Source organism: Aricia agestis, chromosome 4 (assembly GCF_905147365.1).
Source record: "Aricia agestis chromosome 4, ilAriAges1.1, whole genome shotgun sequence".
NCBI classification, from domain to species: domain Eukaryota; kingdom Metazoa; phylum Arthropoda; class Insecta; order Lepidoptera; family Lycaenidae; genus Aricia; species Aricia agestis.
In genome coordinates, this window is record NC_056409.1 from 7,340,112 (window position 1) to 7,363,958 (window position 23,847).

Consider the following 23,847-nt stretch of genomic DNA (forward strand, 5'->3'; position numbering starts at 1 on the left):
GGAATCGCCCTTATGTCCTTTCCCGGGAGCCAGAGTATCTCCATATCAAATTGCAGCAAAATCGGTTCAGCAGTTTGGGCGTGAAGTGGTAACAGATGGACAGACAGACACACTTTCGCATTTATAATATTATAGTATATAGTATGGATAATGATAAGAAAAAACTGATTCAATGCTGTGCTGATGCTTTTCTCGAGCTGCATTCTTCTTTTCGATTTTTTTGGCTTAATAACATGTCTCACGGTAAATATTTCAAATACTTTGTCACTACTCGAAACAATATTATTTGACGCCATTTCACAACACCTAAATATTTACCACGCTATTAAAACATAAATATCACAACTGAAAACACTTGCGCACAATCGACAACAAACAAATTATTCGACAGCACTAGCCGCGGCGCACACGGCTCTCGCCCGCTCGGTGCAGCTACCACGCCTACAAATCAAGGCCTGGTATTGGCACTGAGGTTATTCAATTTTAATTCAGTGCGAACTATGTTTAAAAAACCTGGTGCATTTTTAATCGTTAAACGTCATAAGTTTAAAAATGGGGCATATAAAACTTTCTCTCTTGTACACGTAATACTTCTCCAGTTACAGCGCCCGCACCGAGCGAAAAGACACGAATTTAGGGCGCGCACAGACAGAAAACAATCAACCAGGCATGTGCCTTGCTTGGCAGCGAACGTGTTAAAGATTGGTTACAACCTCCTCTACGACAACTGAAAACAACGACAGTCGACAAAGTCACAGACTGATTTGCCAGAAGGAAATTTTTCAAGTTTGTGTATAATAATTATTATGTCATTCGGTGTTTCTCTGACACGCTCTATATAGATCCTAAATGGTGTGTTGCGTTTGAGCTCCAGTATATTATCGTTTATCATGTTTGACATTCACGTATATGAATACAGTAGGTAATTAAAGTCTCCTCCGATCGAGCATTCTTGTTGTTGAAGCAATGCTCTGGCACATTTTTTTTTCATTATGCTTTAGCCACGATGCATGGGTTTTTGTCGTTGATTTAGAACTTGAATAAGGCTTCGGCCAAACCTACGCGTCAGTAACGCGGGATGCGGGACGGGAGCGTCTGCAATGCAAGTGTGCAGCGCGACTACGGTGAGAAACCGTAGATTATTCCCGCTCTGTCGACGCGCACGACCCGCGTTGCAGACGCTCCCGCTTCGCAGTCACTTTCGTCGCGTAGTTTTGGGCTTTGGCCGAAGCTTAAAAAACTACTTTTATTATGAATTACATAAGAAGATTAGTTTAGATTATAATAATACTATGCTCTACAATCTACATATTCACTGTAGAGCAGCTTTGTAGTTCTTCGACGGTAAAACCCTTCAATGTTAATAAAAACTCACTCCTACATCTTCATAAAAATTCTATTTTTTAGAAGTAGCATACTTAAAAGTTTTTTTTTATGAAATAAGGGGGCAAACGAGCAAACGGGTCACCTGATGGAAAGCAACTTCGTCGCCCATGGACACTGGCAGCATCAGAAGAGCTGCAGGTGAGTTGCCGGCCTTTTAAAAGGGAATAGGGTAATAGCCTACCCTCCGTAGGGATGGGAAGGGAAGGGAAATGGGGGAGGATATGGAATGGAATGGAGGAAGGGAATAGGGTAGGGGATTGGGCCTCCGGTAAACTCACTCACTCGGAAAAACACAGCGCAAGGGCTGTTTCACGCCGGTTTTCTGAGAGAACGTAAAAATTTAATCACTAAACGTTGAGATGAAGATATTGCTCACGGTACGTACTACGTCGTGCGCGCAATAAAAAATCTCGCGGCCACTGTAACCGTACTGCGTAGATAATAATAATAATTGAGAACCCATATTTGTCTGCCCCATGTTACATAATGGCGGCTCTCGACATAGGCGAACGCGTTGGCCAACGCGTCTGCAGACGCGTTGGCCCAATGTGTAGAACGGGCGTTCGCGCGTTGGCCGTAGGTATTTAGACGTTGGCCAACGCGCGAACGCCCGTTCTACACATTGGGCCAACGCGTCTGCAGACGCGTTGGCCAACGCGTTCGCCTATGTCGAGAGCCGCCATAACTACACTAATGTAGCGTATGAGAGCGTTTGAGATCAGTCAATTATTATACAATCCCCGCGTTCCATTTAATGTTAAAAACAATGAAAACGCTCTAAATGCTATTTTGAGATTTTTTATTATCGTTTTTATCATCAAATGGAACGCGGGGCAAATGTAACAACTTACTTCTATATAATGATTTATATGACAACTTTATTTTTATCATGGGTTCATTTAAAGGTTTTGTATAAACAAAATTTAAAGTAACTTTTAAACTTTAACCAATTTTATTTTGATGTTAATATTTGGATGGAACTTTGATTTAGATGAAACAAAAGAACAGGACGATAGTGATAAGAAATACAACGGAGAATGAGACAGGGAAACAGATTTTGAGAGAGTTCTCCACGCGGCTGCGGCGCCGGCTGGGCTGATGGTCTCTGTCCATCTTACTTCTTAGCAGCAGCCACCTGAAAGAGACATGATGTGCTATTAACTGGTGGTTAAGATGACTATTCTAAGTTCCAAGGTTTCAAAAAATAAGGATAGGGCATGACGTTTTTTGAAAGAAAAATCTTCATACCGTAAAAAGTTACGTACGTACTATATCAATGTCAAAAGCAAAATGACCCCAACAAATTAAGAAGTAAAGCCGTTTCTTTTAAAAATTTTGTGTAGTTATATTATAGTATCAGTAGATCGCTGCAGGCAAGAGGTTGCCGGGGTAGCATAGGCAAAGTGATTTTCGAAGTCTGGTTTTACTTTTTATTACAATAAAAAAAAAACATAAAAGTAATCAATAATTTAGGTACCTTTAGATGAGCAGTCGTTGCAACCCTTGTCCTTGCAAGAACAGTTGTCTTTGCAATCACCGCCTTTGCAGGATTCTGAAAAGGTTTCAAAATAAAAAAAATTAGCACATACTTATTTATATATTTATATTTCACAAGTAACAAAAATTCTACTCTTATGATAGTGTCACGAAACGTGATACAGTCAAACTTCATAAAAATCTGTATTGGTATATCCTTGCCTCAAGGTTTTATCTTATTATCTTATAAAAAATATTACTATACCTTTGCAGGGTTCACAGGGGGAAGGCATGTTGAATGTTGATGTAGATTGATTGCAGGTGTTGTACACTGTGTTGTCTTTGATCTAGAATTGTCTTTTATATTGTGAGTGCGGCGAGGAAAAAATGTAGAGCAAGGCTGAAAAACTTCAAGTCTTTTGTATCCGGTGAAAAAACTTACCACAATCAACGACAAACTGACCAAGCATAGAGAGTTAGAGACAGGAGAACTTTATAAATTCCTTTTGCCACAGCTTATTTTTTAAAACATTTTTGAGGGAAAAATAAAAGTGGTAGACGTACATATTTTAATGCAGACAGCAAGAAATAACTCTTTCTTCTATATTTCAAATAATTTGTTTAAATAATGTAGCATTTTGTTTTAAATTTCATTAATATTATGATTATTTCATTCGTTAATTAAGACCAAGCATATCACAATTTTAAATAAGGCTCCTTACAGATGAACGGCACTTGTCGACGGAACTCGTCGACGGTTGCCGTCGACAGGTGCGGTGCCGTTCGTCTGTAATCGTACCGTCGCCTAACATAATATAAGGCTTGTGTATGTAACATAGGCCTTATATTATGTTAGTACAAGATTAATATGTAGAGTATATAAGTTAAGTGCAACTATGGAACAGCTTAAAAAATATATAGGTTCCGGAAAATCCCAATTTTCCGCTCGATTTGGTGTAAACAGATGTTTTCGTGGAAAACCTCGCTTCATTTCCTGGCTTTTTCCTCCTCGGCCTTTGGCTTTGTGTCGAAAGATATTTATATTCTTAATTTAATTTGGTGCTATCATTAATTAGTTAACCATGGATGCCACAGCTCATTACAACTCCCCGGAAAATGGTAAATCATTTTATTATAATATGTATTATAGATTTTTAGAAAAACAAAATGTAGCCAACTAGCAATTGCTACTTTATATTATAGTTTCAATCCTTTCTACTAATATTGTTTTACTATTTACTCTTAGGGTCAATTCAGACCACAACGCGACGAGGCGAGGCGAGGCGCGGCGCGGCATTAATTTGTATGGATTTGACAGATTTCAATTGCGCGAGGCGTCTTGCAAATCTGTCAAATCCATATAAATTAAGAAATGCATCTACGCGTCGCATCGCGGTCTGAATCAAGTCTTAAAATGCTGAACTGATTTTGAAAAAAAATAATTAGGTACTGTGAATTCCGGAGAAGGACCTAGGATAGTTTTTATTCCCGAATGAGATCATAGTTGTACCAAAACTATAATATTATATTCACTTTAAATTAAGACTTCATTTTGCACTTTTAGCTATGACCTGTTTGTTTTATTTGCAGACAAGAAGTTCGATGAAATCCAGTGCCTGCCAGACTGTGAATGTATGAAACACTGTCCCCCAGATTGCTCTTGTAAAGTGCGACAGATACATTTCGCCCTCATTTTCAACGCGATCGGTATAGTGTTTGCAGTGATTGCCATGTACATGATAGTTAGTACGGACTCCAAAATGTATCTAGTGTTCTGGGTAGCTTACTCTATACTTCGTCGGTTGATGATGAAATCCAAAAAAGTGAAATATGTATAGAAAATCCTTTGCACTGTAAAACTAGACTGATCACTGTATTATAAACTTAAATTATTTTATTTAACACAGATCTATTTATTGTTTAGAGTTAAAACTTCACAATGCACTATTATAATAAAGCCTTAAATAACGTTTTGATTTTGTTACCCTTAATAATACTTACTCTATCCCAGAATGTAGGTGAATTCTCACATGCTCATTGACTTTGAGTGATTCGAATTCTTGAGTCTAGATAATTCAAGAATTCTTGAACTAACCATCATAGTGCTTCTTTGATGGTTAGTTCAATTCACAGACTAGCCTTTATTCATATCATAACCTAAATAAGTAGTATTATAGTGATGTATTTTAATATATGTATATTATGTGACGACCTCTGTGGCTCAGTGGTGAGCGCGTTGGTAGCTCAAGCCGGGGGTCGCGGGTTCGAATCCCGCCGACGGAACAAAAAGTTTTCAATGTTCCCGGGTCTGGATGTGTATTAAATATGTGTATGATATAATAAAAATCTTAAATATATGTATAGTATAAAAGTATTAAATATATTTCCGTTGTCTGGTACCTGTAACACAAGTCCTTTAGGTACTTAGCACGGGGCCAGACTGACGTGGTGTGAAGCGTCCATAGATATTATTATTATTATTATATTTTTATATATAAATACATATTAAATACATCATTATATTGAAACTAGATGTTCCATGCGGCTTCGCCCGCGTAATTTGGGAATGTCACGGAAATCGTACATTTTGTAGTATAAAAAGAACTCCTCAAAATTTATAGGGAAACATGTGGTGACATCGGTTTCGTGAGAAGTATTCTAAGCATATGCTACCAATAAGTAAGATTTTGCACCGATGTGTACCTGGTATACCGTGGTTCGGAAGGTGCTGAGAGAACTCTTGATTCCTTATAGATACAAGTTAGGGAGTTTCGGCGTTGTTTTAAGAACGGAAAGCATATGCTACTATGCAAATTACATTCATTATCATCATCACTATCATATTATACCATGCAACGTCCCATGGTTATGACTTATGAGCCTATTATGACCCTGTTATTGGTACCTTTCACATCTTCTTTCTTCTTCTTTTCACATCTTCTCGAGTCTCGATCTTTTAGATCGATTAAAAAGATCTATAAGTACCTACCCAATATTATAAACCTGAAGAGTAAGTATGTTTGCTTGAACGCGTTAATTTCAGGAACCACAGGTCCGATTTAAAAACTTATTTCAGTGTTAGATAGCTCATTTATCGAGTAAGGCTATATATTATCACGCTAAGACTAATACGACCGAAGAAACTCAGGAAAATGTGGGAAAAACGGGGATATATATATATATATATATATATATATATATATTTATATTTCTCAATAAATGGTATATCTAACACTGAAATAATTTTTCAAATAGGACCATACTTCCTGAGATTAGCGCATTCAAATAAGCCCTTTCAAATAATTTTTCCCATTTTTTCCACATTTTTCCCTTTTTGTTCGCTCCTATTAGTCTTAGCGTATTATCTAATAAAATATTGCCTATAGCCTTCCTCCATAAATGGGCTATCTAATACTGAAAGAATTTTTCAAATCGGACCAGTAGTTTCTGAGATTACCGCGTTCAAACAAACTAACAAACTCTTCCGCTTTATATCAATATATATTAATAGACGTTCCGCGCGGCTTCGCCCGCGAATTAGATATTTCACAGACAAATTAGTCCACAAAAAACAGCCTATGATCCTTTACTTCTTGTCTGACCCAAATAACAGAAAAATTGCTCTAGTAGTTCGTGAGATAAGCCCTTTCAAATAATTTGCCCCGTTTATTCTACATTTTCCTCTATTTCTTCGCCCCTATTAGTCTAAGCGTAATAAAATATAGCCTATAGCCTTTCTCGATTAATGGGCTATCTAATACTGAAAGATAGCGAACGAGCTAATCTCAGGAACTACTGTTCCTGAGATTAGCGCGTTCAAATAAGTCCTTTCAAATAATTTTCCCTGTTTTTTTTCACATTTTCCTCTGTTTCTTCGCTCCTATTAGTCTTAGCGTGATAAAATATAGCCTATAGCCTTCCTCGATAAACATGGACTATCTAACACTGAAAGAATTTTTCAAATCGGACCAGTACTGAGATTAGCGCGTTCAAACAAACAAACAAACAAACTATTCCGCTTTATAATATTATAGTATAGACTAGCTGACCCGGTAAACGATGTTTTGCCATATAAATATTTTTTTTAATAATGTGAACAACCCTTATTACTACGGATATGAAAAATAAATGTTGGCCGATTCTCAGACCTACTCAATATGCTCACAAAATTTTATGAGAATCGGTCAAGCCGTTTCGTAGGAGCACGCGAACGAACATTGTGACACGAGAATTTTATATATAAGATATAGTATAGATTTTTTTTACTTTTTCAATTATTTATTTCTACTTTGGCGACGCGTTACTTCGCCACACATCAACGCTAACACAAAATATCGCATTCGATATTTACAGCTTAGGCTCTCGGGCTACTGCGGCACGGTCCACGGGTTCCGTTCCGCTCTGTAACGCGCTAGGGTCAACAGTTCCTTAACTGGGCTCAGACATCACTCGGATAAGATATAATTTAATCTAAGTTTAACTTAGGTATTAAATTTTTTCGCGAATTTTCTTTTTGATAAAAATTAAAAACATTATAATATAAGAAATAGGATAAATCCTCTTGAGATATTAGAAGTTACAATATTATAACTTCTAATATATCAAGAGGATTTATCCTTTTTCTTATTCATAAGACGTGCAAATTTTAAGGAGTAAAAAAATTTAAGGATATTTCCAACTCCTCTAAGGAGATTAAAAGAAATTCAAAGGATCGCGATAAAAATTCTATGTTTTTGAACAAAACGCTGTAGACGTAGAGTAGGTACTCTCGGTTGAGATGGCCGGTTTCATTGAAACCAGGCTAGTTACGTAAGAGTAATTTTATAGTGTCCAAATGTGTGCGCAGTACACAAGAGCACTCTCTACTACTCTAGTCTCTATTCCTTTACTCTCATAACCCAGTCGGACGGAATACCACACGACTGGCAAGAGATCAAACGCAAGACCGACTTTTTACATGCCCATCTGACGCATAGATGATCTTACTTGTTAGACAATCAGGTGATCGGCTTGCATTGTCCTTACCAAACCAAAAGTGGACCACCACGTGTTTTAGAGCGTATAGCCGTCCGTAGCGTAAAGCCTCCGTAGGCGTAAATAATATGGTATTATTACGAACTAGTACTTCTACTTCTATTTCTCTCTCGTATCTAACTTCTAAGCTTGACGTTGGGCGGCGTTGACATCACCCCCAGGATTTGTCGTGGTTTAATACCACTACATTAACAGGATAACATTGCTTACAGGAGTTTCAGTGGTAAGAACATCTAGCCAATTATGGTTAAAAAGTACTAAGTTAGTAGAATATATTATGCTTCATTCAAAACGCATCAATTCACCGCTGTCACAAGTTGATCTCAAGATTACATCACGAAAATACCAAACGGGTACATCGAACTCTCGGCGTGATGACTAGCACTGCAAAAACCACCATAATATCTATAATAGGTTTTTGAGTAACACTGGTGGATGCGGCAAGATTTACATTCTAGATGTTTGAAAATATCTAGATTTTTATTGGTTGGTTGAGGAAACTAATGGTAGTTAGAAGAATTAAGAGGTATCTTCCAAACACTTACTTACCTAGCAAACTAACATTTATAGAATAACAAATAATTAATATTATGAACTATTGGTTATTCTTTTGTAGTAAAATAAAATATCTTGTGTGATATTTAAACAGTTAGGCCGCCTATATGCCCAGTAACAACATAATACTTAAAAAGTTTATAACATTACAGAACTGTGATTATTATAATGTAGCCGCCAGCCGCTCCTTGCATGTTCTTTACAGACGTAGTTAGACAAATACAATTTACCTGTCATAGTGAATAGTTAATAACATGCATTTTGCTAGTCCAAGATATTTGAGATTAAAACAGTTTGTTGTAGCTAATCTAAAACTGTTACAAAAGGCTTTAGCCTTTGACTTTAGAAGTTTCACGAAAAGCCATCGTTATTTAGAGTAGGTACCTACTCTAGGTTAGCACCCTACAACTAGGTACTATAGGTAGTGCTAGTAGTAACTGATGTTATAGTAGTTTTAGTGGTAGTAAATTTTTTCGTGACACTTTTGAGTGACAGCATCTGACAGTGATTATACTAATTGGGAGATCTAATTACCAACAGCTAGTTAACAGACTTTCTCCTCTTGTTTTCTGTATTGGTATCTCATAAGTAGCAACAGCGACTGCGAAGTTGGTAGAAACTATGCATATGACCAGTAGCTACTTAAAACAAGTAGACCGGAGACTATGGTTAACTTTTAACTCCCTTTTAAGGGATGGAACTGTATGTTTAAATAATTTTACAAATTTCGTTAGATACGAGTATTAATTATACTGTACTCGGCGAAACATGGCGGTAGCACGAAAAAGTGTACTGACAATGAAGTGTCAGATGTTCCTAGTCCATTGTCAATCGCGGTTTATATAGAAAATGACAAGTTTTTTGACAGGAAGTCAATGACCGCTACAGCCATATTTCGCCGAGTACAGTATAGTGGTACCTATTGTATTTTAAGGTAATGTAGGTAGATGAAATCAATATATCGGAAGAGATCAAGTTCTGCGGCTTCAGTAACACAACATTTGACAATCGACACTCGTATTGACTTTCTATCAGCTGTATGATGTTGAAATTGCTTGTGTAGCTAACTGATGTAGAGTTCTGGACATGGCGGTCTGCCAATTGCAATTTATTGTGGGCTGCACTTCTCTGGGTTTAGTACCATTTCTAGTTCTTTTACTAAATACTTCTGGGCAATTAAAAGAATCTAAATATGTATATAACTTAAAGGTGACTGACTGACTGACTGACATAGTGCAGGACTGCAGGTCTATCAACGCACAGCCCAAACCACTGGACGGATCGGGCTGAAATTTGGCATGCAGGTGATGCAGGTACAGATGTTTCGACACTTTTAAACCGATCGTGCTGAGACTTTGATATCTAATTATTAATTAATAATAATACAGCCGCAAGCAAAAGCTAGTCTTTTATAATATATCGTCTATAAAAATCAGTAGATATTAGACAATTTTGAAAAATACTAATAAAACACTATTTTTCGTGCACTTTTTCCACTATATTCAGAAATAATTATAAATTTTAACAAATTACACGACCGGTTTCTAAATAAATCATCTTCAGGTGTTCGGTGTTCATTTATTTCGAAACCGGTCGTGTAATTTGTTAAAATTTAAAATTATTTCTGAATATAGTGGAAAAAGTGCACGAAAAATTGTATTTTATTAGTATTCAATATGAATTTCCACCAAGAACCAACAGTACAATCAATTACATATAATTTTGAAAAAGATTATTTGGAGTTCAATGATTAATAAAACTCAAATAAATAATTTGCAGTTTCCTTACGATAGGATTTAGCAAGATCGTTTTTCTCGCCCAAAATTACTATCATACTCATGAAAATACAGATATACTTAGGTTTTAACTCAGAAAAAAATTGCTGGTTCCGTTTTCATGATTACAGAATCCGTTACTTGTTTTGTTTTGTACGGAAAATCCTAGATATTTCACAGAGTTTTCTTATTTTCGCACCTTATTGTTCGTCTGTAAGTCGTGATTCGTGTGGCGGTCAACGACATATAAATTACATTTTGCGGTTTGAATGACCACAAAAAATGTGGGATGCGAAACGACGGGAAAATAATTACACCTTTGCTTACCTGAAGCAACGGAGGCATTATAAAGGCTCTACAACCACACGATCAAACCAAGCAAGTATCAAAATGACTGCATTCTAAGAACTATGGAACTCCAAAAACTTGTATATGTACGAGTATGTATATGTATTGCAGATGTTTTATTTTATTATTATTATTAAAGTATTTATTTTTAATAACTTCATTACCTCTATAAGCAAAGAGCTCAAGTCCAAAAAGGTTTCTAAATTAGCTTTTTGAAAGTGAATCCAGTGATCCAGTGAATGTTCTATATACTTACCTATCACACTAATATTACATAATAATAATATATAGGCAAAAGTTTGTGACTTTGTATGTTTGTTACTTCTTCACGTCTAAGTGGCTGGAGCGATTTAAATAAAATTTGGTGTAGAGTTAGCTGATAGACTGCATTAATACATAAGCTACTTTTCACAGTAGGAAAATTTCACAAATTATTTTACCTAATAAATCGCGGGTAACACCGCGGGGTACAGCTAGTTGAATATAAAACCTAGTATATAGATTATTATAGATAGTACAGCTCTAATAGATCTTGCCTCTTGGAAGCAGACCAATTAAAATTGAACCAATGAAATCAAACATTCTTCGGACTTAACAGTACATCAATTAATATTCAGAATAGTTTTAAATCCAAATCCTTTCCCAAGCAACATTCAATCTAAACTGACTCTAATCTGTATCTGTTGTCAATTGGGAATTGTAATTGGGAATGGCAGCGAGCGGAACCGGTCCGTCGTGTTTTTGTTTAGGGCCGATCATTTTATTGAGCCAGTGACCATGCTATAGTGACTATGCCGGTGTAAGTTATTTACCTATCTTATTACGAGGAGCTCGCGAGTCGCGGGTTATATTGGGTTCATTCTGTAAACACTATTTACAAAGAGCAACAAATATTTTACTAGATGATGGATATTATAATGATGTGAGAACTTACACGTAAATGTAGATTGTACAGCTTAATAGCTGATAAGTTGTAAACTGGTAACCTTCTCCTTTCGAGAAAGTCGGTTTAAAACGTCCATGGCACTAAAGGTTACATACATGAAGGTAGATAAGCTTCAGCTAGTTACAGCCACACATACTTAGTTCAGTAGTAGAGCCTCTTTTCACCAATCCTTCTTCTTTAGAATTAAATCAAAATCTCTGGATATAGATAGTGAAAGTTCATTATCACACGAAACGTGTACGATTGATTTTTATATACCTAAGTTAAAACCTACATACTTACTTAAAATTCAAAGATATTTTAACTATTCAAATCTTTTAGGCTATTGTTCAGCTTCTATCGCGGGCTTTGAGCGCGGCGACCAAATCAAGAAATTCCGTAACGAAAATCCTAACACCCCGATGCGGCGTTGCCATACTTGGGCACGGTGTTTGTGCGCATGCGACTAGACGTATGCGAATTATAATTACATATGTTGTTAAAAAATTCTCGGCAGTCCCCTAGTGTCACACGTATTTTTGTATAAAATGTACAGACCGAATCCCCGAATTCACATCTTAATCACAATTAAATTCTAGAACATTAAATCCATCACCGGCTCTTGGACTACGCGAGTAAGAGCTTTGATCGTCTGATTCCCCCACGTACCAGCTCAGTTATTGACCCGCTCTATAGATATCCGCGGCAGTGCGCGCGCACTGTCTCCCACTAGACGCAGAATAGACCGGCAGCAAGATGCCGGCACCTTGCGACTCTTGTAAAAGTAAGTATTTTTTATTAATTAATTAATTTAATTATTATTTAATTGTATATTTAATTATAAATTAGATGAATAAACACGTGGATATGAAATATGTTTGGGCTTTTCCAGAAAATTGCGCATATCACAACTTTTTTCTAAGTAAGAGAAGTTTAATATGTTAGATAACAATCATAATTTAATAAGTGAGTAAACTATTAAAGTTTTTACAACTTAAAGCGTTTTTAACTGTGGCAAGTTATTAAAACAAGATTAGGAAAATGCCTTCACGAATTGCGAACCTATGACGCATTTAGTTTGGTACCTATGGCTTTATTTACTAGATACAAAGGTGATCAATGGTTTCATACGATAACTTTAATGTTAATTCTGCTATAATTTAAGATAAGTAACAGCTGGCAAATGTTACGATTATGGAAACTTACTGATACAGTAGCGGATATGTGCGATCTTTCGAGAAAATACTAGAGAAAATCGAAGGTAGAGTTCTGATAAATATAGGCATATTATGATTAATGATTATTTGGAAAGGTAATTAGGGTATATTTTTACTTCTTAGATGCGTACCTACGCATCTAAGAAGTAAAAGTGAATATATATACCTATATAGGGGAAGGTGAGGTAAAATCATCCCCTTAAGGGAAAAATCTTAAGTATGGCTATAGTTAAAGGAAAAATCGCAATATTTGTATGGCTGGATGTAGTGAGTTTATCAAACTTCGTGATAGCATACTTATTTTTTATCATATGTACGTACTTTTTTGTACTAGAGGTTTTTGTAAAAGTTTAACTAAAGGATCATTTTATACACCCCTATGTATAAAATGATCCCTTGAGTTGGGATAAAATAATCCCAGAGATAATATTTATTATTGATAACCAATTTAAGCATATAAGTAAGAAACACGCATCTTTTAGTTTATTAGCAAGTTTTTTAGGCTTCGGTAGCCGAAGGATAAAAAGGGGAGCCAATTTAGTCTCAAGGCAAAACACGAAAGTAGTGACTTCTGAAATCGATATCTTTGATAATATATTTGTTCTTTAATAATAAGATTAAAATAAAATAACAATTTCATCAAAAGAAAAATATTCGCCAATTTCTACTTTATATCCAGGGATCGTTTTATACACACAAATAGGGATCATTTCACCCCATATACCAAATTCCAAGAAATCGATCAAAACACAACCATCACATACCACGTGGGGTGATCTAAAACTGTTTAAATATTAGGTAACTGCTATTAATACCCTATAACAAAATAACATTTAAATAAACACGAATTCGTAAAAAGTTATGAAAGTCCAAAAACAATCTTAATTTAGATCAGAGCGACACTTTTAAAAAAAAATTAAATAAAATTTCGCCAAGCGCTCTGATCGCCATGATACTGGTAAGTGGCAACTGGCAGGGTTATGGGCAACCCGTTTCACGTGCATTTGGAAAGATGCCTCTGGTTTAATCTGATTTAAGGGGAGGGATCATTTGACCCGTAGGGATCGTTTTACCTCACATTCCCCTATATTCACTATTTACTTAGCTAAATAAATGGTGGTTAAACTAATGTTTCATTACTAAATAAGAAATAGATATACCTAGTAAGTATAATATAATGTAGATAGTATGGACATTATTGCGAAAATGTATCATTGAACATTTTTAAGAAAAGCAGTGAACATTGAGTTTAAATTCAAAATCAGATCAACATAAGAATCTTTTTTAGGATTTAGTAGTCCACACACACATAGACACAGTGTGGACGCCGAGGCCGTAACTGTTTTTGACTACTTTCCTAATTTTCTCTAATTTTTAAATAAAAAATAAATAAAAATAAAAAATTGTTTTATTTCCGAATAGATTTGTAACAAATACTTTCAGAACGTTGATGCTAATGGTGCCTACCACCGGTTCGGGAACTATCCCGGCGAGAAGAACCGGCGTAAGAAACTGGCACGGGGTCCCACTTTTTACCAAAAAAGTGAGAAAAAAATTAATCTTTTTAAAATAAAATTTACAATTGTAACTTAAGATGCATTTGTTTCATATTCATATTCGTATCCTTTATTTCCAAGAAATTGATACAATGATGTTCTTAGGTCTATGGGTTTTACAAAATCTCAACGAGGTGTGGAAATGTTAAGAGTTTATGCCCCTCCAGGTGACATAATCTAAAAATAATTTAAATATTACATAATTCTTTCTTTTTTGTGAGGCTGAAATGTGTATTTTTACAGGCACTTGCGGTGGTGGCAAGGCGGCGTGCGGCACCAACTGCACGTGCGGGCCCAGCTGCGCCTGCGGAGATGGGAAGCCTTCGGGTATGTACATTGTACAACCTCATTCCTCTGGTATTATCTCAGACAACAACGTCATGTACTATTGAAGAAATTGATCCATAGGCAGATGAAATACAATTGATGAAATATAATTTGTGCAGGTTAGCCCTAAGCTATGTCCACAAAGCACACTCCACCACACTAGGTATGTGCTTTCGTCTTCAATTTTCGACTCGATCCCACAAAAAGTCTGTTCTCACTCGTCTGCGATCTCCCTACTAAGGATCAATTCAGACCGCAACGCGACGCGTAGGCAGATGCATTTCTAAATTTGTATGGATTTGACAGATTTGCATAGACGTGAGACGTCTCACGCAAATGAAATCTGTCAAATCCATACAAATTTAGAAATGCATCTACGCGTCGCGTTGCGGTCTGAATTGATCCTAACACTGAATAATCCGACCAAATGACGTTGGTCCGCCATGTGACTATAAATCAACGTTTCTGATAGTAAGTACAAGCTCATTCCTCTGTTATTATCTCAGTACACTACATCCTCATGCGCATTAGGGTTAGTTCAAAGACTAGACTTTATCAGTGGCCCGCGTGGTATTAAACCATTTTGAAATTCACGCCCACCGGCAAAATAGTGCAACCGGCAAAAATGCGTGACAGTCATGAAAATTTGTCCACTTTTAAATCGTAAATTTGGAAAACGATATTTTTAAGCCCTATATTTCTCTATGCCCTAAACATTTTGGTTGCAAACATGCTTGTGGCCCGTATAAAAAAAAGGTTGAGTACCACTGCTTGCAATTCATCGCGTTCCTGCACCACCTCGTCCCTTTGCAAAGAGAACGATATTTAGATTTAGAGTTGTGGATCTCTATCAACGTTATGCCTTGTGAACGACGCGGACGACGAAAAGGCTGTTTTGGTGCGTGTTTAACTGTTTAGGCTGGTTTTATAGTTAAGCGTTTCGGCAGCGCCGTTGGAGCGCCGCGCGTTCGAAGATGTATGGGGGTAGTAGTAGCGTTTTAAAGTCGCGCGCTTGAGCAGCGCCGTTCGTCCATACGTTTGTTACAGCTTTGAACGCGCGCGCTCCAACGGCGCTGCCGAAACGCTTAACTATAAAACCAGCCTTACACTTTACATCCAAAGTTGAAAGTAATGTATTGTTTTGTTACAGGTGACAAGCCCTGCTGCCAGGGAAAGTAAAATGGCCTTCTATATTCTACTATAAACTACTTATTTAAATACTATTATATAGCTATAGATATTATAAAAGCTTAGAAAATAATATTGGAAACTATGATTTGTATCTAGGTAATATTGTGTTGTCATGAAATAGATGGGTAAGATGTAAGCATTGGATTTAAGATGTATTTAAATTATTTATTATAAGTAGAATAGCTTTTGCTTGTAAGTAATATTATCACATTCAGTGTTTCTTTTGTAACATGAGAGGATAACAAGTACACATAATACTCATTAGTTTAAGCAAAGTTAGCACGCACACATGCGTAAGTGCTGTGAGTGTATGATTATAGATGATAAATAAATTATTGTTATGCAGAATATTGGTGTTTCATTCATCTCAAGCTAGCGACCATCTCAAGGATGTAGAGTAAAGATAAAGTAGAAGCCTTTTAGGCCTATTCTTTAATTGCAATATTCTAGATACAATCAATAAATCCATAATACTAATCTTATAAATTCGAAAGTGTGTCTGTCTATCTGTCTTCCTGTTACGCTCTTTCTCCCGAACCGCTAAACCGATTTTGCTATTTGGTATGGGGATTCTTTGAGATCCGGGAAAGGACATTCTTACGGCCGTTCCCAATATTTGATCTATCTCTGGTTTTGCCCTGTACATATATAAATATATAACAGCTCACAATTGACATAAAATATATGTCTCTAACATAGACTTAATATATACTTATAGGTTTATGGTCTCTAACATAGACTTAATATTAATGTCTGATGTGAGCTATTCTATCTCTAGTAGGGCAAAACCAGAGACAGATCAAATATTGGGAACGGCCGTTATAGGATAATTTAACCTTTTATTATCCCGGAAAAATGTACGGTTCCCGCGCGATAAACGAATTTTGGCGCAAAGGAGTTGCGGGCGTCATCTAGTAAGTATGATATAAAATTTTCATACAGCTTAGAGGAAATTTTTAAACATACAAAATATTTTCAATCGACAATGATCTGGATATGGTCAGAAAAACAAGATTATCGTCAAAAGAGTTTTTATTTATACGACATTGTATACATTTACAGTTTTATGGAAGCAATAAAAGGGACTCGACTTACGCTAAATATATCAGGAATTCTCACCAAGCATCTATACAAAAATATTTGCCACATAACACTCCATAATTATATAGTCACATTTGTACGTCGTTACCTACAAGCTAGTAAGAGTTAACGCACTATCGACTAGTCGCTGACGACTTTTACTGACTATACTTTTACCCTGTTACTAATAAAAATAGTTACCCGCTATACAATGTTTTGTCCTTATCTATGACGTTGGAAAAGACGCTTGCTAGAGTAGGATAAAGCATTTTATAGATACGCTGCAAAATTTATACCATTGAGTAAGATTGGGTGTATCTATTACTATTAGTATGGGTATTTGATAAGCAGGTATAGACTACAGACCACTGACCTCTATAATACACTGGACTGTGAACTAATTACATAGAAAATTACAACCGCCATTTGCAAAATAGTAGTTCCAAGTACACTCACTACTGCTTTCACATAGCAATCAGCGCCAATATGGCGACTTTCAAATAGGAACATTGATAGCGATCGCCTGTCCAGTGTATTATAGAGGTCAGTGCTACAGACAGTTTTTATGTAGTTTTTCTATGAAAATTACAGAAAAACTGTAGCCGAATGACACTGAGACCGTGGTTATTCAACCCGGTCAAAATATCTTGTGACTCGATTTGAAGAAGTCTTACCGATGCTTCATGGAATTGCATACCGGACGAGTACAAGTCGACAGTGCGTACCTCGAATACATAATAGATCCAACAGATCATAAAACAAGCGAGATGTATCATTAACTCATCTTTTGTATGACGTGATCATGATTGTATGACGAAAGTTTATTTCACTAGCGCTTCTGATTGTTTAACGTATGAACCAATTAATGACGCTCTTGATAAAGTCTTGTCAAAAATCACAGAAATTCGTCAAAAATTATGGGTTCCCTTTAACTGCTCATCGAGCTGAAAAGATATAAAAATAATCACAATATTTTGTAATATACAATCACTTTTATTTTCATTCTTATGTCTTCTGCCCGATACCGAACCGGGCAGTTTTCACTTTATAGCAAATGTTCACTACCAAAATGACGTCTCACACGAACAATATAATATATCCACCTTGTTTTACATTCTATTCTCTACATAATATATCTTGATTTCATAATAAACATCGATAATAAAGATCCGTAATTGATCACATAGTAGAATAAAATATGCGGCATCAATTGGTATCGCAAAAATTATCATACTAAAGTCTTATTTCACAAGGAGACCTTAGTTTTTACCTTTTTACTTTGCAAAATACAAAGCGATGCCACATAATACATTAGTACGTTTATGTAATATAAATAGTTCAACACTCATATTTCATATCCATAAATAGTATTTAATATCGACTTTGTTATATTTTTGGTAGTAATTTGAATATACTTTTATTTGTATTAAAACGTTTATACTTAGATCAAGATCTACAAAATTATAACGTTAAGGTTTGTTCACATTGATTCGGCGATGATAACCAACGTGAATGAAGCCTTTACGATTTTAGATTTCATACAATGTTTATAATAATTAATAACCATACAAAGTAAAACTTATAACTCAACTGCAAAATATGTAGAGATCATACAACAAAAACATAATAATAATAAAGATTCCTAATATAATACAAAAAAACTTATTGTATAAATTGAATTCATACAAATTGTATGTTGTAGTTATTAAAATTAGCTTTGATTTTATTTCACTCTACAGTTGTTATTAGTAAAACAATAAAATATCTTAGCAAAAATTCATATCAAGCTAGCATAGCTCCGAGTGGATGCCTATAAAATATATTTCATAGAATAGCAACCCTAAAATTTCTCATGACTATACTTTGATGTCTTAAAACTAAATGTGTCTTGACATAGACACTAGTACTACTAATAGCGCGTTTGCCGTAATCATATGTACTCTAAGTTCACTACAGTCTAAAGTACATAAAATTCAGATTTTATCAAAATATATAAGAAAAATTTTAACAAATCTTAAAAGACTACTCGTCTTCGATTTAGATTAATTTATAAACATTGATAGATCTCTGCTCAATAAATATATAACAGCATTGAACACCGACATGCACGCCACAAGCACAAAACGCTAACAAACACACTCCCACTTCCAAACAAAATATACCGTACAACGGTAAAATACAAAATGGCAACCCTTAACTACTATAAAAGAGTAAATATTAATAAATAACGCTACCGAACACACTGAAGTGTCTAATAATTCATAAATCAGACGCTGCAATCTGTCGTTTAACCTTAACAAATATTAATTCGAATTTCAAAACATAACCTCAAATTAATTCGTACAGCAACGTTTGACGTTGATTTTTTTTGTTAAACAACTTAAACAATAACAAAAATCACTTGATCACATCATATCACTGAGTAACCATAAATAAACGAGTAAAATCCTTTTGGCGGGAGATTATAGTCTATGGCACGGGCTCCTCCTCCGTCCCCTCCTCCGAGTCGTACACTGGGGCGCCATTTTTCATCTGTATCACCGACTTCTTTCTATGGCGACTTTCCTTTAAACCTTTCTCGATGTTCCTAAAAGCAAAAGGTAAACTTAGTTTAAGAATATAGAGGTAGTTTACATACTCTTTGGTCAAGCCCAGCTTCCAGATGGCAACATATTATATTATACCGCGACATCTGCAGTGACGGATTAAGGCTACTGCCCTAAGCAGGCCTGTCCCACTCGCGTCTTTAGGTATCAAACTGTTAAGTACCCCTTTAAAGGGGCAGATCACAAGGGACTCACAAGCGAGCGGTGACGCGCGCGCAAGATTTTTTCGTCGCATATTACGTACTGATTTAACCGCTGTGACAGAATCATTATTAATCTGATAAATATGAACAATTGAAAAAAGTCAAAGAAATATTTCAATAAAGTAATTTAAGAATTTAAAATACAAAAAAAGATAAAAAATACACAAACATAGCAAATAAACCAATTTGTTACAAACAAACCGCATAAATAAACACAAGTTACTATGTTTAAACACATAAGTTGTAAAAAATTCCTGACCAGCTCGTGCACTATAATCGAATATAAAACTATTATAAAATATACGTTGGGTTACTAAAATTTGATTATTACTATAAAAAAGTTTGCTTTTACTAGCTATAGTAATTAAAAGTCGATTATTTTATTTTCTAAAAGGTGACAATCTTGATTTCGTCAGAAAGGGTACCTCTTACGCGATAGAAAGGGAGCGCACATGTAGGCAAATATAATTGTAGGCACCTAGCACTGCGCGGTCGGAATTTGAACTTTATAGTATCGCAGCAAGGGTTGTTATTTTTTTAAACGGGTTTCACGAGTTGGACTTCTGTTGGTACTACTAATATATATTCTGTGCCCTACGCAATCCATGCCTGTGTCCTTCCTATCCGTATGTAAACTAGAATCGGTCTTTAAACTTTTACCACCTAAAAAGGTTACAGGTTTTTGGAGACGTCAGACGTGATGCCCTAAGTACGAATGTTTTTATGTCCTTCTTCTGGGGCACTCTCAGTCGGTCAGACGTGATTTAGTGAGACTTGATGCTCGGACGGATGTTTTTTGTCTTTCTTCTGGTGCCCCTTGAGACGTGATGCCCTAGGCAATTGCTTTATTTGATTAAGGATTAATCCGTCACTGGACATCTGCCTGTAAAGACGTTCTGCCTGGAAAGACGTTTCTTCCAAGTATTTCACATACTTTTGAATATTACCTGGAACCGATGAGCGGGTGTAGAGCATTCTTCAGGCTGGTGAATATGTAGGGATGTGTTCGCTCCTGGCTCGTGAGCAGTTCGCGAGCGGCGACGAGCGGTTCGCCGAGCGGCTCGGAGAGTTGCTCGTGTAGCGACTCCTTGCTGCCGCACGGCTGCGATATCGACCGGTCCAGGGGCATGGATTTGCTGAATAAGGAAATTAGTAATTATATCTAATATAAAATAGTATATATAATAAGAAAATTAGGTAATGTGTAAGGTCGAGCGATCACTTGAGACAGCGTGTCAAAACTATTGCAATACAAAATATTTGTTTGTATGTACGCATGTGATGGACATATTCAGACATGTGTCCTTATATGGGTGATTATCATAGATGATAGAAGATCCAAAAAAATTAACACAATGCAGCGTCGATAGATGTAGTTGTTCGATGTAAAGAAACGAAATATTCTGTAGATCAGAAGCGACTTGTTATTTCGCCACTTCATACGACAAAGAATTATGTAACTATGATAAATGTTCTTTATAAGTACTGCAGTTAGTATCTAAATTCTAAACGCTGCTTTTCGCGCCAAATCGAGATCTTTGCACCGAATTAGTTTTTGTGCCGGAGGTAGGACGTTATATAGGACAACTTTAAATGAAACCCAAATGAAAATTCCATAAAATGAACATATTACATTAAAAAAATTGGTTGGCTGTAAAGTCGGTTTACGGACGGTCGTTTGACGTGACAACTACGAACTGAGATCATGCCTCTCTCTCATCATCTTTTTCGTGCATGCAGCCCGTAGTATGGAGTTATTAGACGTTGTCACGTCAAAAAAACATTAGATTTAATACTCACTCCTCATCCGAAGATGGCGGCGAGTCAGGCGTGTGTGTTTCGGCGAAGTGCGGCAGACCGCGCGACCACGCGAACGACCGCAGCGCGCGAGACCGCACGTAGATGAACGGCCGGATTATACGGATGTTGTGCTCCCTGGAAACAAGTCAAACGGTTATTACAAATATTAAACTACTAGCTTTTGCCCGCAGCTTCGCCCGCGTGGAATTCTGAGAACGGCATAATTTTATGAAGAAAAAAACAGAACTTTTTATACATAAAATATAGCCTATATCACTCAGGATACCAGCTTTCTATCAGTGTTAAAGTTTTTACAATCGGTAGTTTCAGAGATTACCTCTTACAAACAAAAAACCAAACTTTACCTCTTTAATAAATTAGTTTAGATAATGATGTGCCGCATCTGTGGCGCAGATTATAACCATTAATAACTCAATCTTAACTACCATTGAAAGAGCCACGGAAACTATTAAAAACATCCGGGACTTTACCGATAGTCGCCTGTAGTGTAGTCTGTATTTAGTTTATGTTTAGCGAATTAGTAATTTGTCGCCAACAAACTGCTGCGCAGTTTGGCAAATTTTAATGTTTATTGTAAAATAACATTTTACTCTGAAAAAATAATAATTATAAAAATAAATTTGCTCCAGCATTGAGTAAAATATATCGTATTATTTTTTATGAGGAAGCAAACAGAGAGTATAAAATAAAATTGTCGACAAAGATAGATGTTACTTAGCGTATTAAATTTAATAAAAAAAAAACAAGTTCGACCGCAAACTAAATTTCAATAATGTTAACCAAATTAGATTTACCTGACACGATAATGCGCTTTGGTAGACGCTAGCGCGCCGCCGTACAACGCAGCCGCTATGAAGGCCTGCGCGGCGTTGTCGAGACACTGCGCGAGCGCCGCGACGCCGTAGCCGTGCGCCGCCGCCGCGCCGTACACGCGCCGCCGCACGCCGTGACACGCCCACCGCCGCACCTCCGATATGTGCGCGCCGGAATCTGGAATATATACGATGTTGTTTATTGGAATATTTTATACTCTGCAAATTTTTTGCACCACTGTTAGTTAAAGTTAATAATGACAGAGATGAAATAAATCTTAAAAATATAATTATTTTTCTAATCAATGATTGAATGTTAGTAACTTTACTCTATGATTATAAGATTAGTGATTACATAGAAGGGTTTTTTTTTAATGGGGCATGGCCAATTTCGTATTTATGTGTATATAACTATGTGTTACAGGTGTTATGGTAGTATTTTGAGCACATCGTACATTTGAGAAAGAAACAATATCGGGATTTCACACTCTACTTTTTAAAATCTTTACAAATATCCAATGTTGTTATTGTAAGGAGCATGTTCTTTATATGATAGAAATAAAATAAAATATCTTTTTATTCAAAATGGGTATCATGATACACTTTTTGAAAGTCGAACGAAAAAACTACGATGCCTACCACCGGTTCGGGAACTACCCCGCCGAGAAGAACCGGCGTAAGAAACTCGCACGGGGCCATCTTTTACTAAAAAAAGAGTTTGTCACTCACGTTGCATTTCGTTGTGGTTCATTTTGTCCTGGTATATGAATTTGACGCCGAGCGTTCTGCAGTACGCCATCAGATGTAGCGGGTCGACGCTCGAGTCCGGTTCTTGTACGAATAGTGCACCTGCAAAAAAAATTGCAGGAATGTAATGAATTATCTTTAAGGCTTCATAAGAATTAGTTTTGCTATTTCCGCTAAAGACAACGATATAACTGTACGGTTCTTGCAGACACTAGACTTCAGAGAGTATCCCATACAGTACGATATTTTAATTCTTCATTTATATTATGAATTTATAAACTACGTAGTTTATCGTTGCTATTAGCACTTACCTATGCTAAAATGTATGCCTTTAGCCCTGGCGTAGAACTGGTACTGATGCATGGTATGGAGCAGCGCTATGGAGTCCCTACTGCCGGACAGACAGACCAGCACTTTGTCATTGGGCTTGATCATGTGGTGCTCTTGTATTGCCTGGAAATTGTAGAAAATTAATATGATGAAAATCTGTTTAAGAAACAAATGAAAAGGAATATTATGATAGCTAGTGTCAGCTCGATATCATAAAAAAATCATAGTTACTAAAGAACGGCCACGGAACAAGGTGAAACGATGAAATGTACTACATGTCTCTTTCCCTCGCGCACTAATCATGAGCTTCAAATACACTAAGCAAGTACACAAACGATAAGTAATAAACGTTTATGAATGTTTATAGAGTTTCTTTATATTTTTGTAACATTAATTATAAGTCAATTTTAGAATTGTTTGTATCTGTGTTCATATGAGTATGAGTAATAATTTGTGTA

At 36.2% G+C, this 23,847-nt stretch overlaps 1 protein-coding gene and 1 long non-coding RNA gene across 5 annotated transcripts in view; one reads left to right on the forward strand and one right to left on the reverse strand.

Moving 5' to 3' along the window:
• Positions 1-1,525: 1,525 nt before the first annotated feature.
• LOC121726703 overlaps positions 1,526-23,847 on the reverse strand; it is an 88,130-nt gene continuing 65,808 nt past the window's right edge. For 3 of the 4 annotated variants that reach the window (XR_006035569.1, XR_006035568.1, XR_006035567.1), the window contains 7 exons: positions 23,371-23,512; positions 23,042-23,161; positions 22,295-22,490; positions 21,480-21,614; positions 20,627-20,815; positions 17,579-19,457; positions 1,526-1,537 (listed from right to left, as the gene is read on the reverse strand). Coding sequence is in view for 1 of the 4 variants with exons in the window: in XM_042114193.1 (XP_041970127.1) it covers positions 19,340-19,457; positions 20,627-20,815; positions 21,480-21,614; positions 22,295-22,490; positions 23,042-23,161; positions 23,371-23,512 (900 nt within the window). In the remaining 3 variants the exon portion in view is untranslated. Of the gene's footprint in view, positions 1,538-17,409; positions 19,458-20,626; positions 20,816-21,479; positions 21,615-22,294; positions 22,491-23,041; positions 23,162-23,370; positions 23,513-23,847 lie in introns of those variants that run through there. The other variant, XM_042114193.1, reaches the window with a different exon arrangement.
• Positions 12,167-16,138, forward strand: LOC121726704. The gene is made up of 3 exons (XR_006035570.1): positions 12,167-12,283; positions 14,516-14,599; positions 15,750-16,138. It is a non-coding gene; the product is annotated as an uncharacterized LOC121726704 (long non-coding RNA).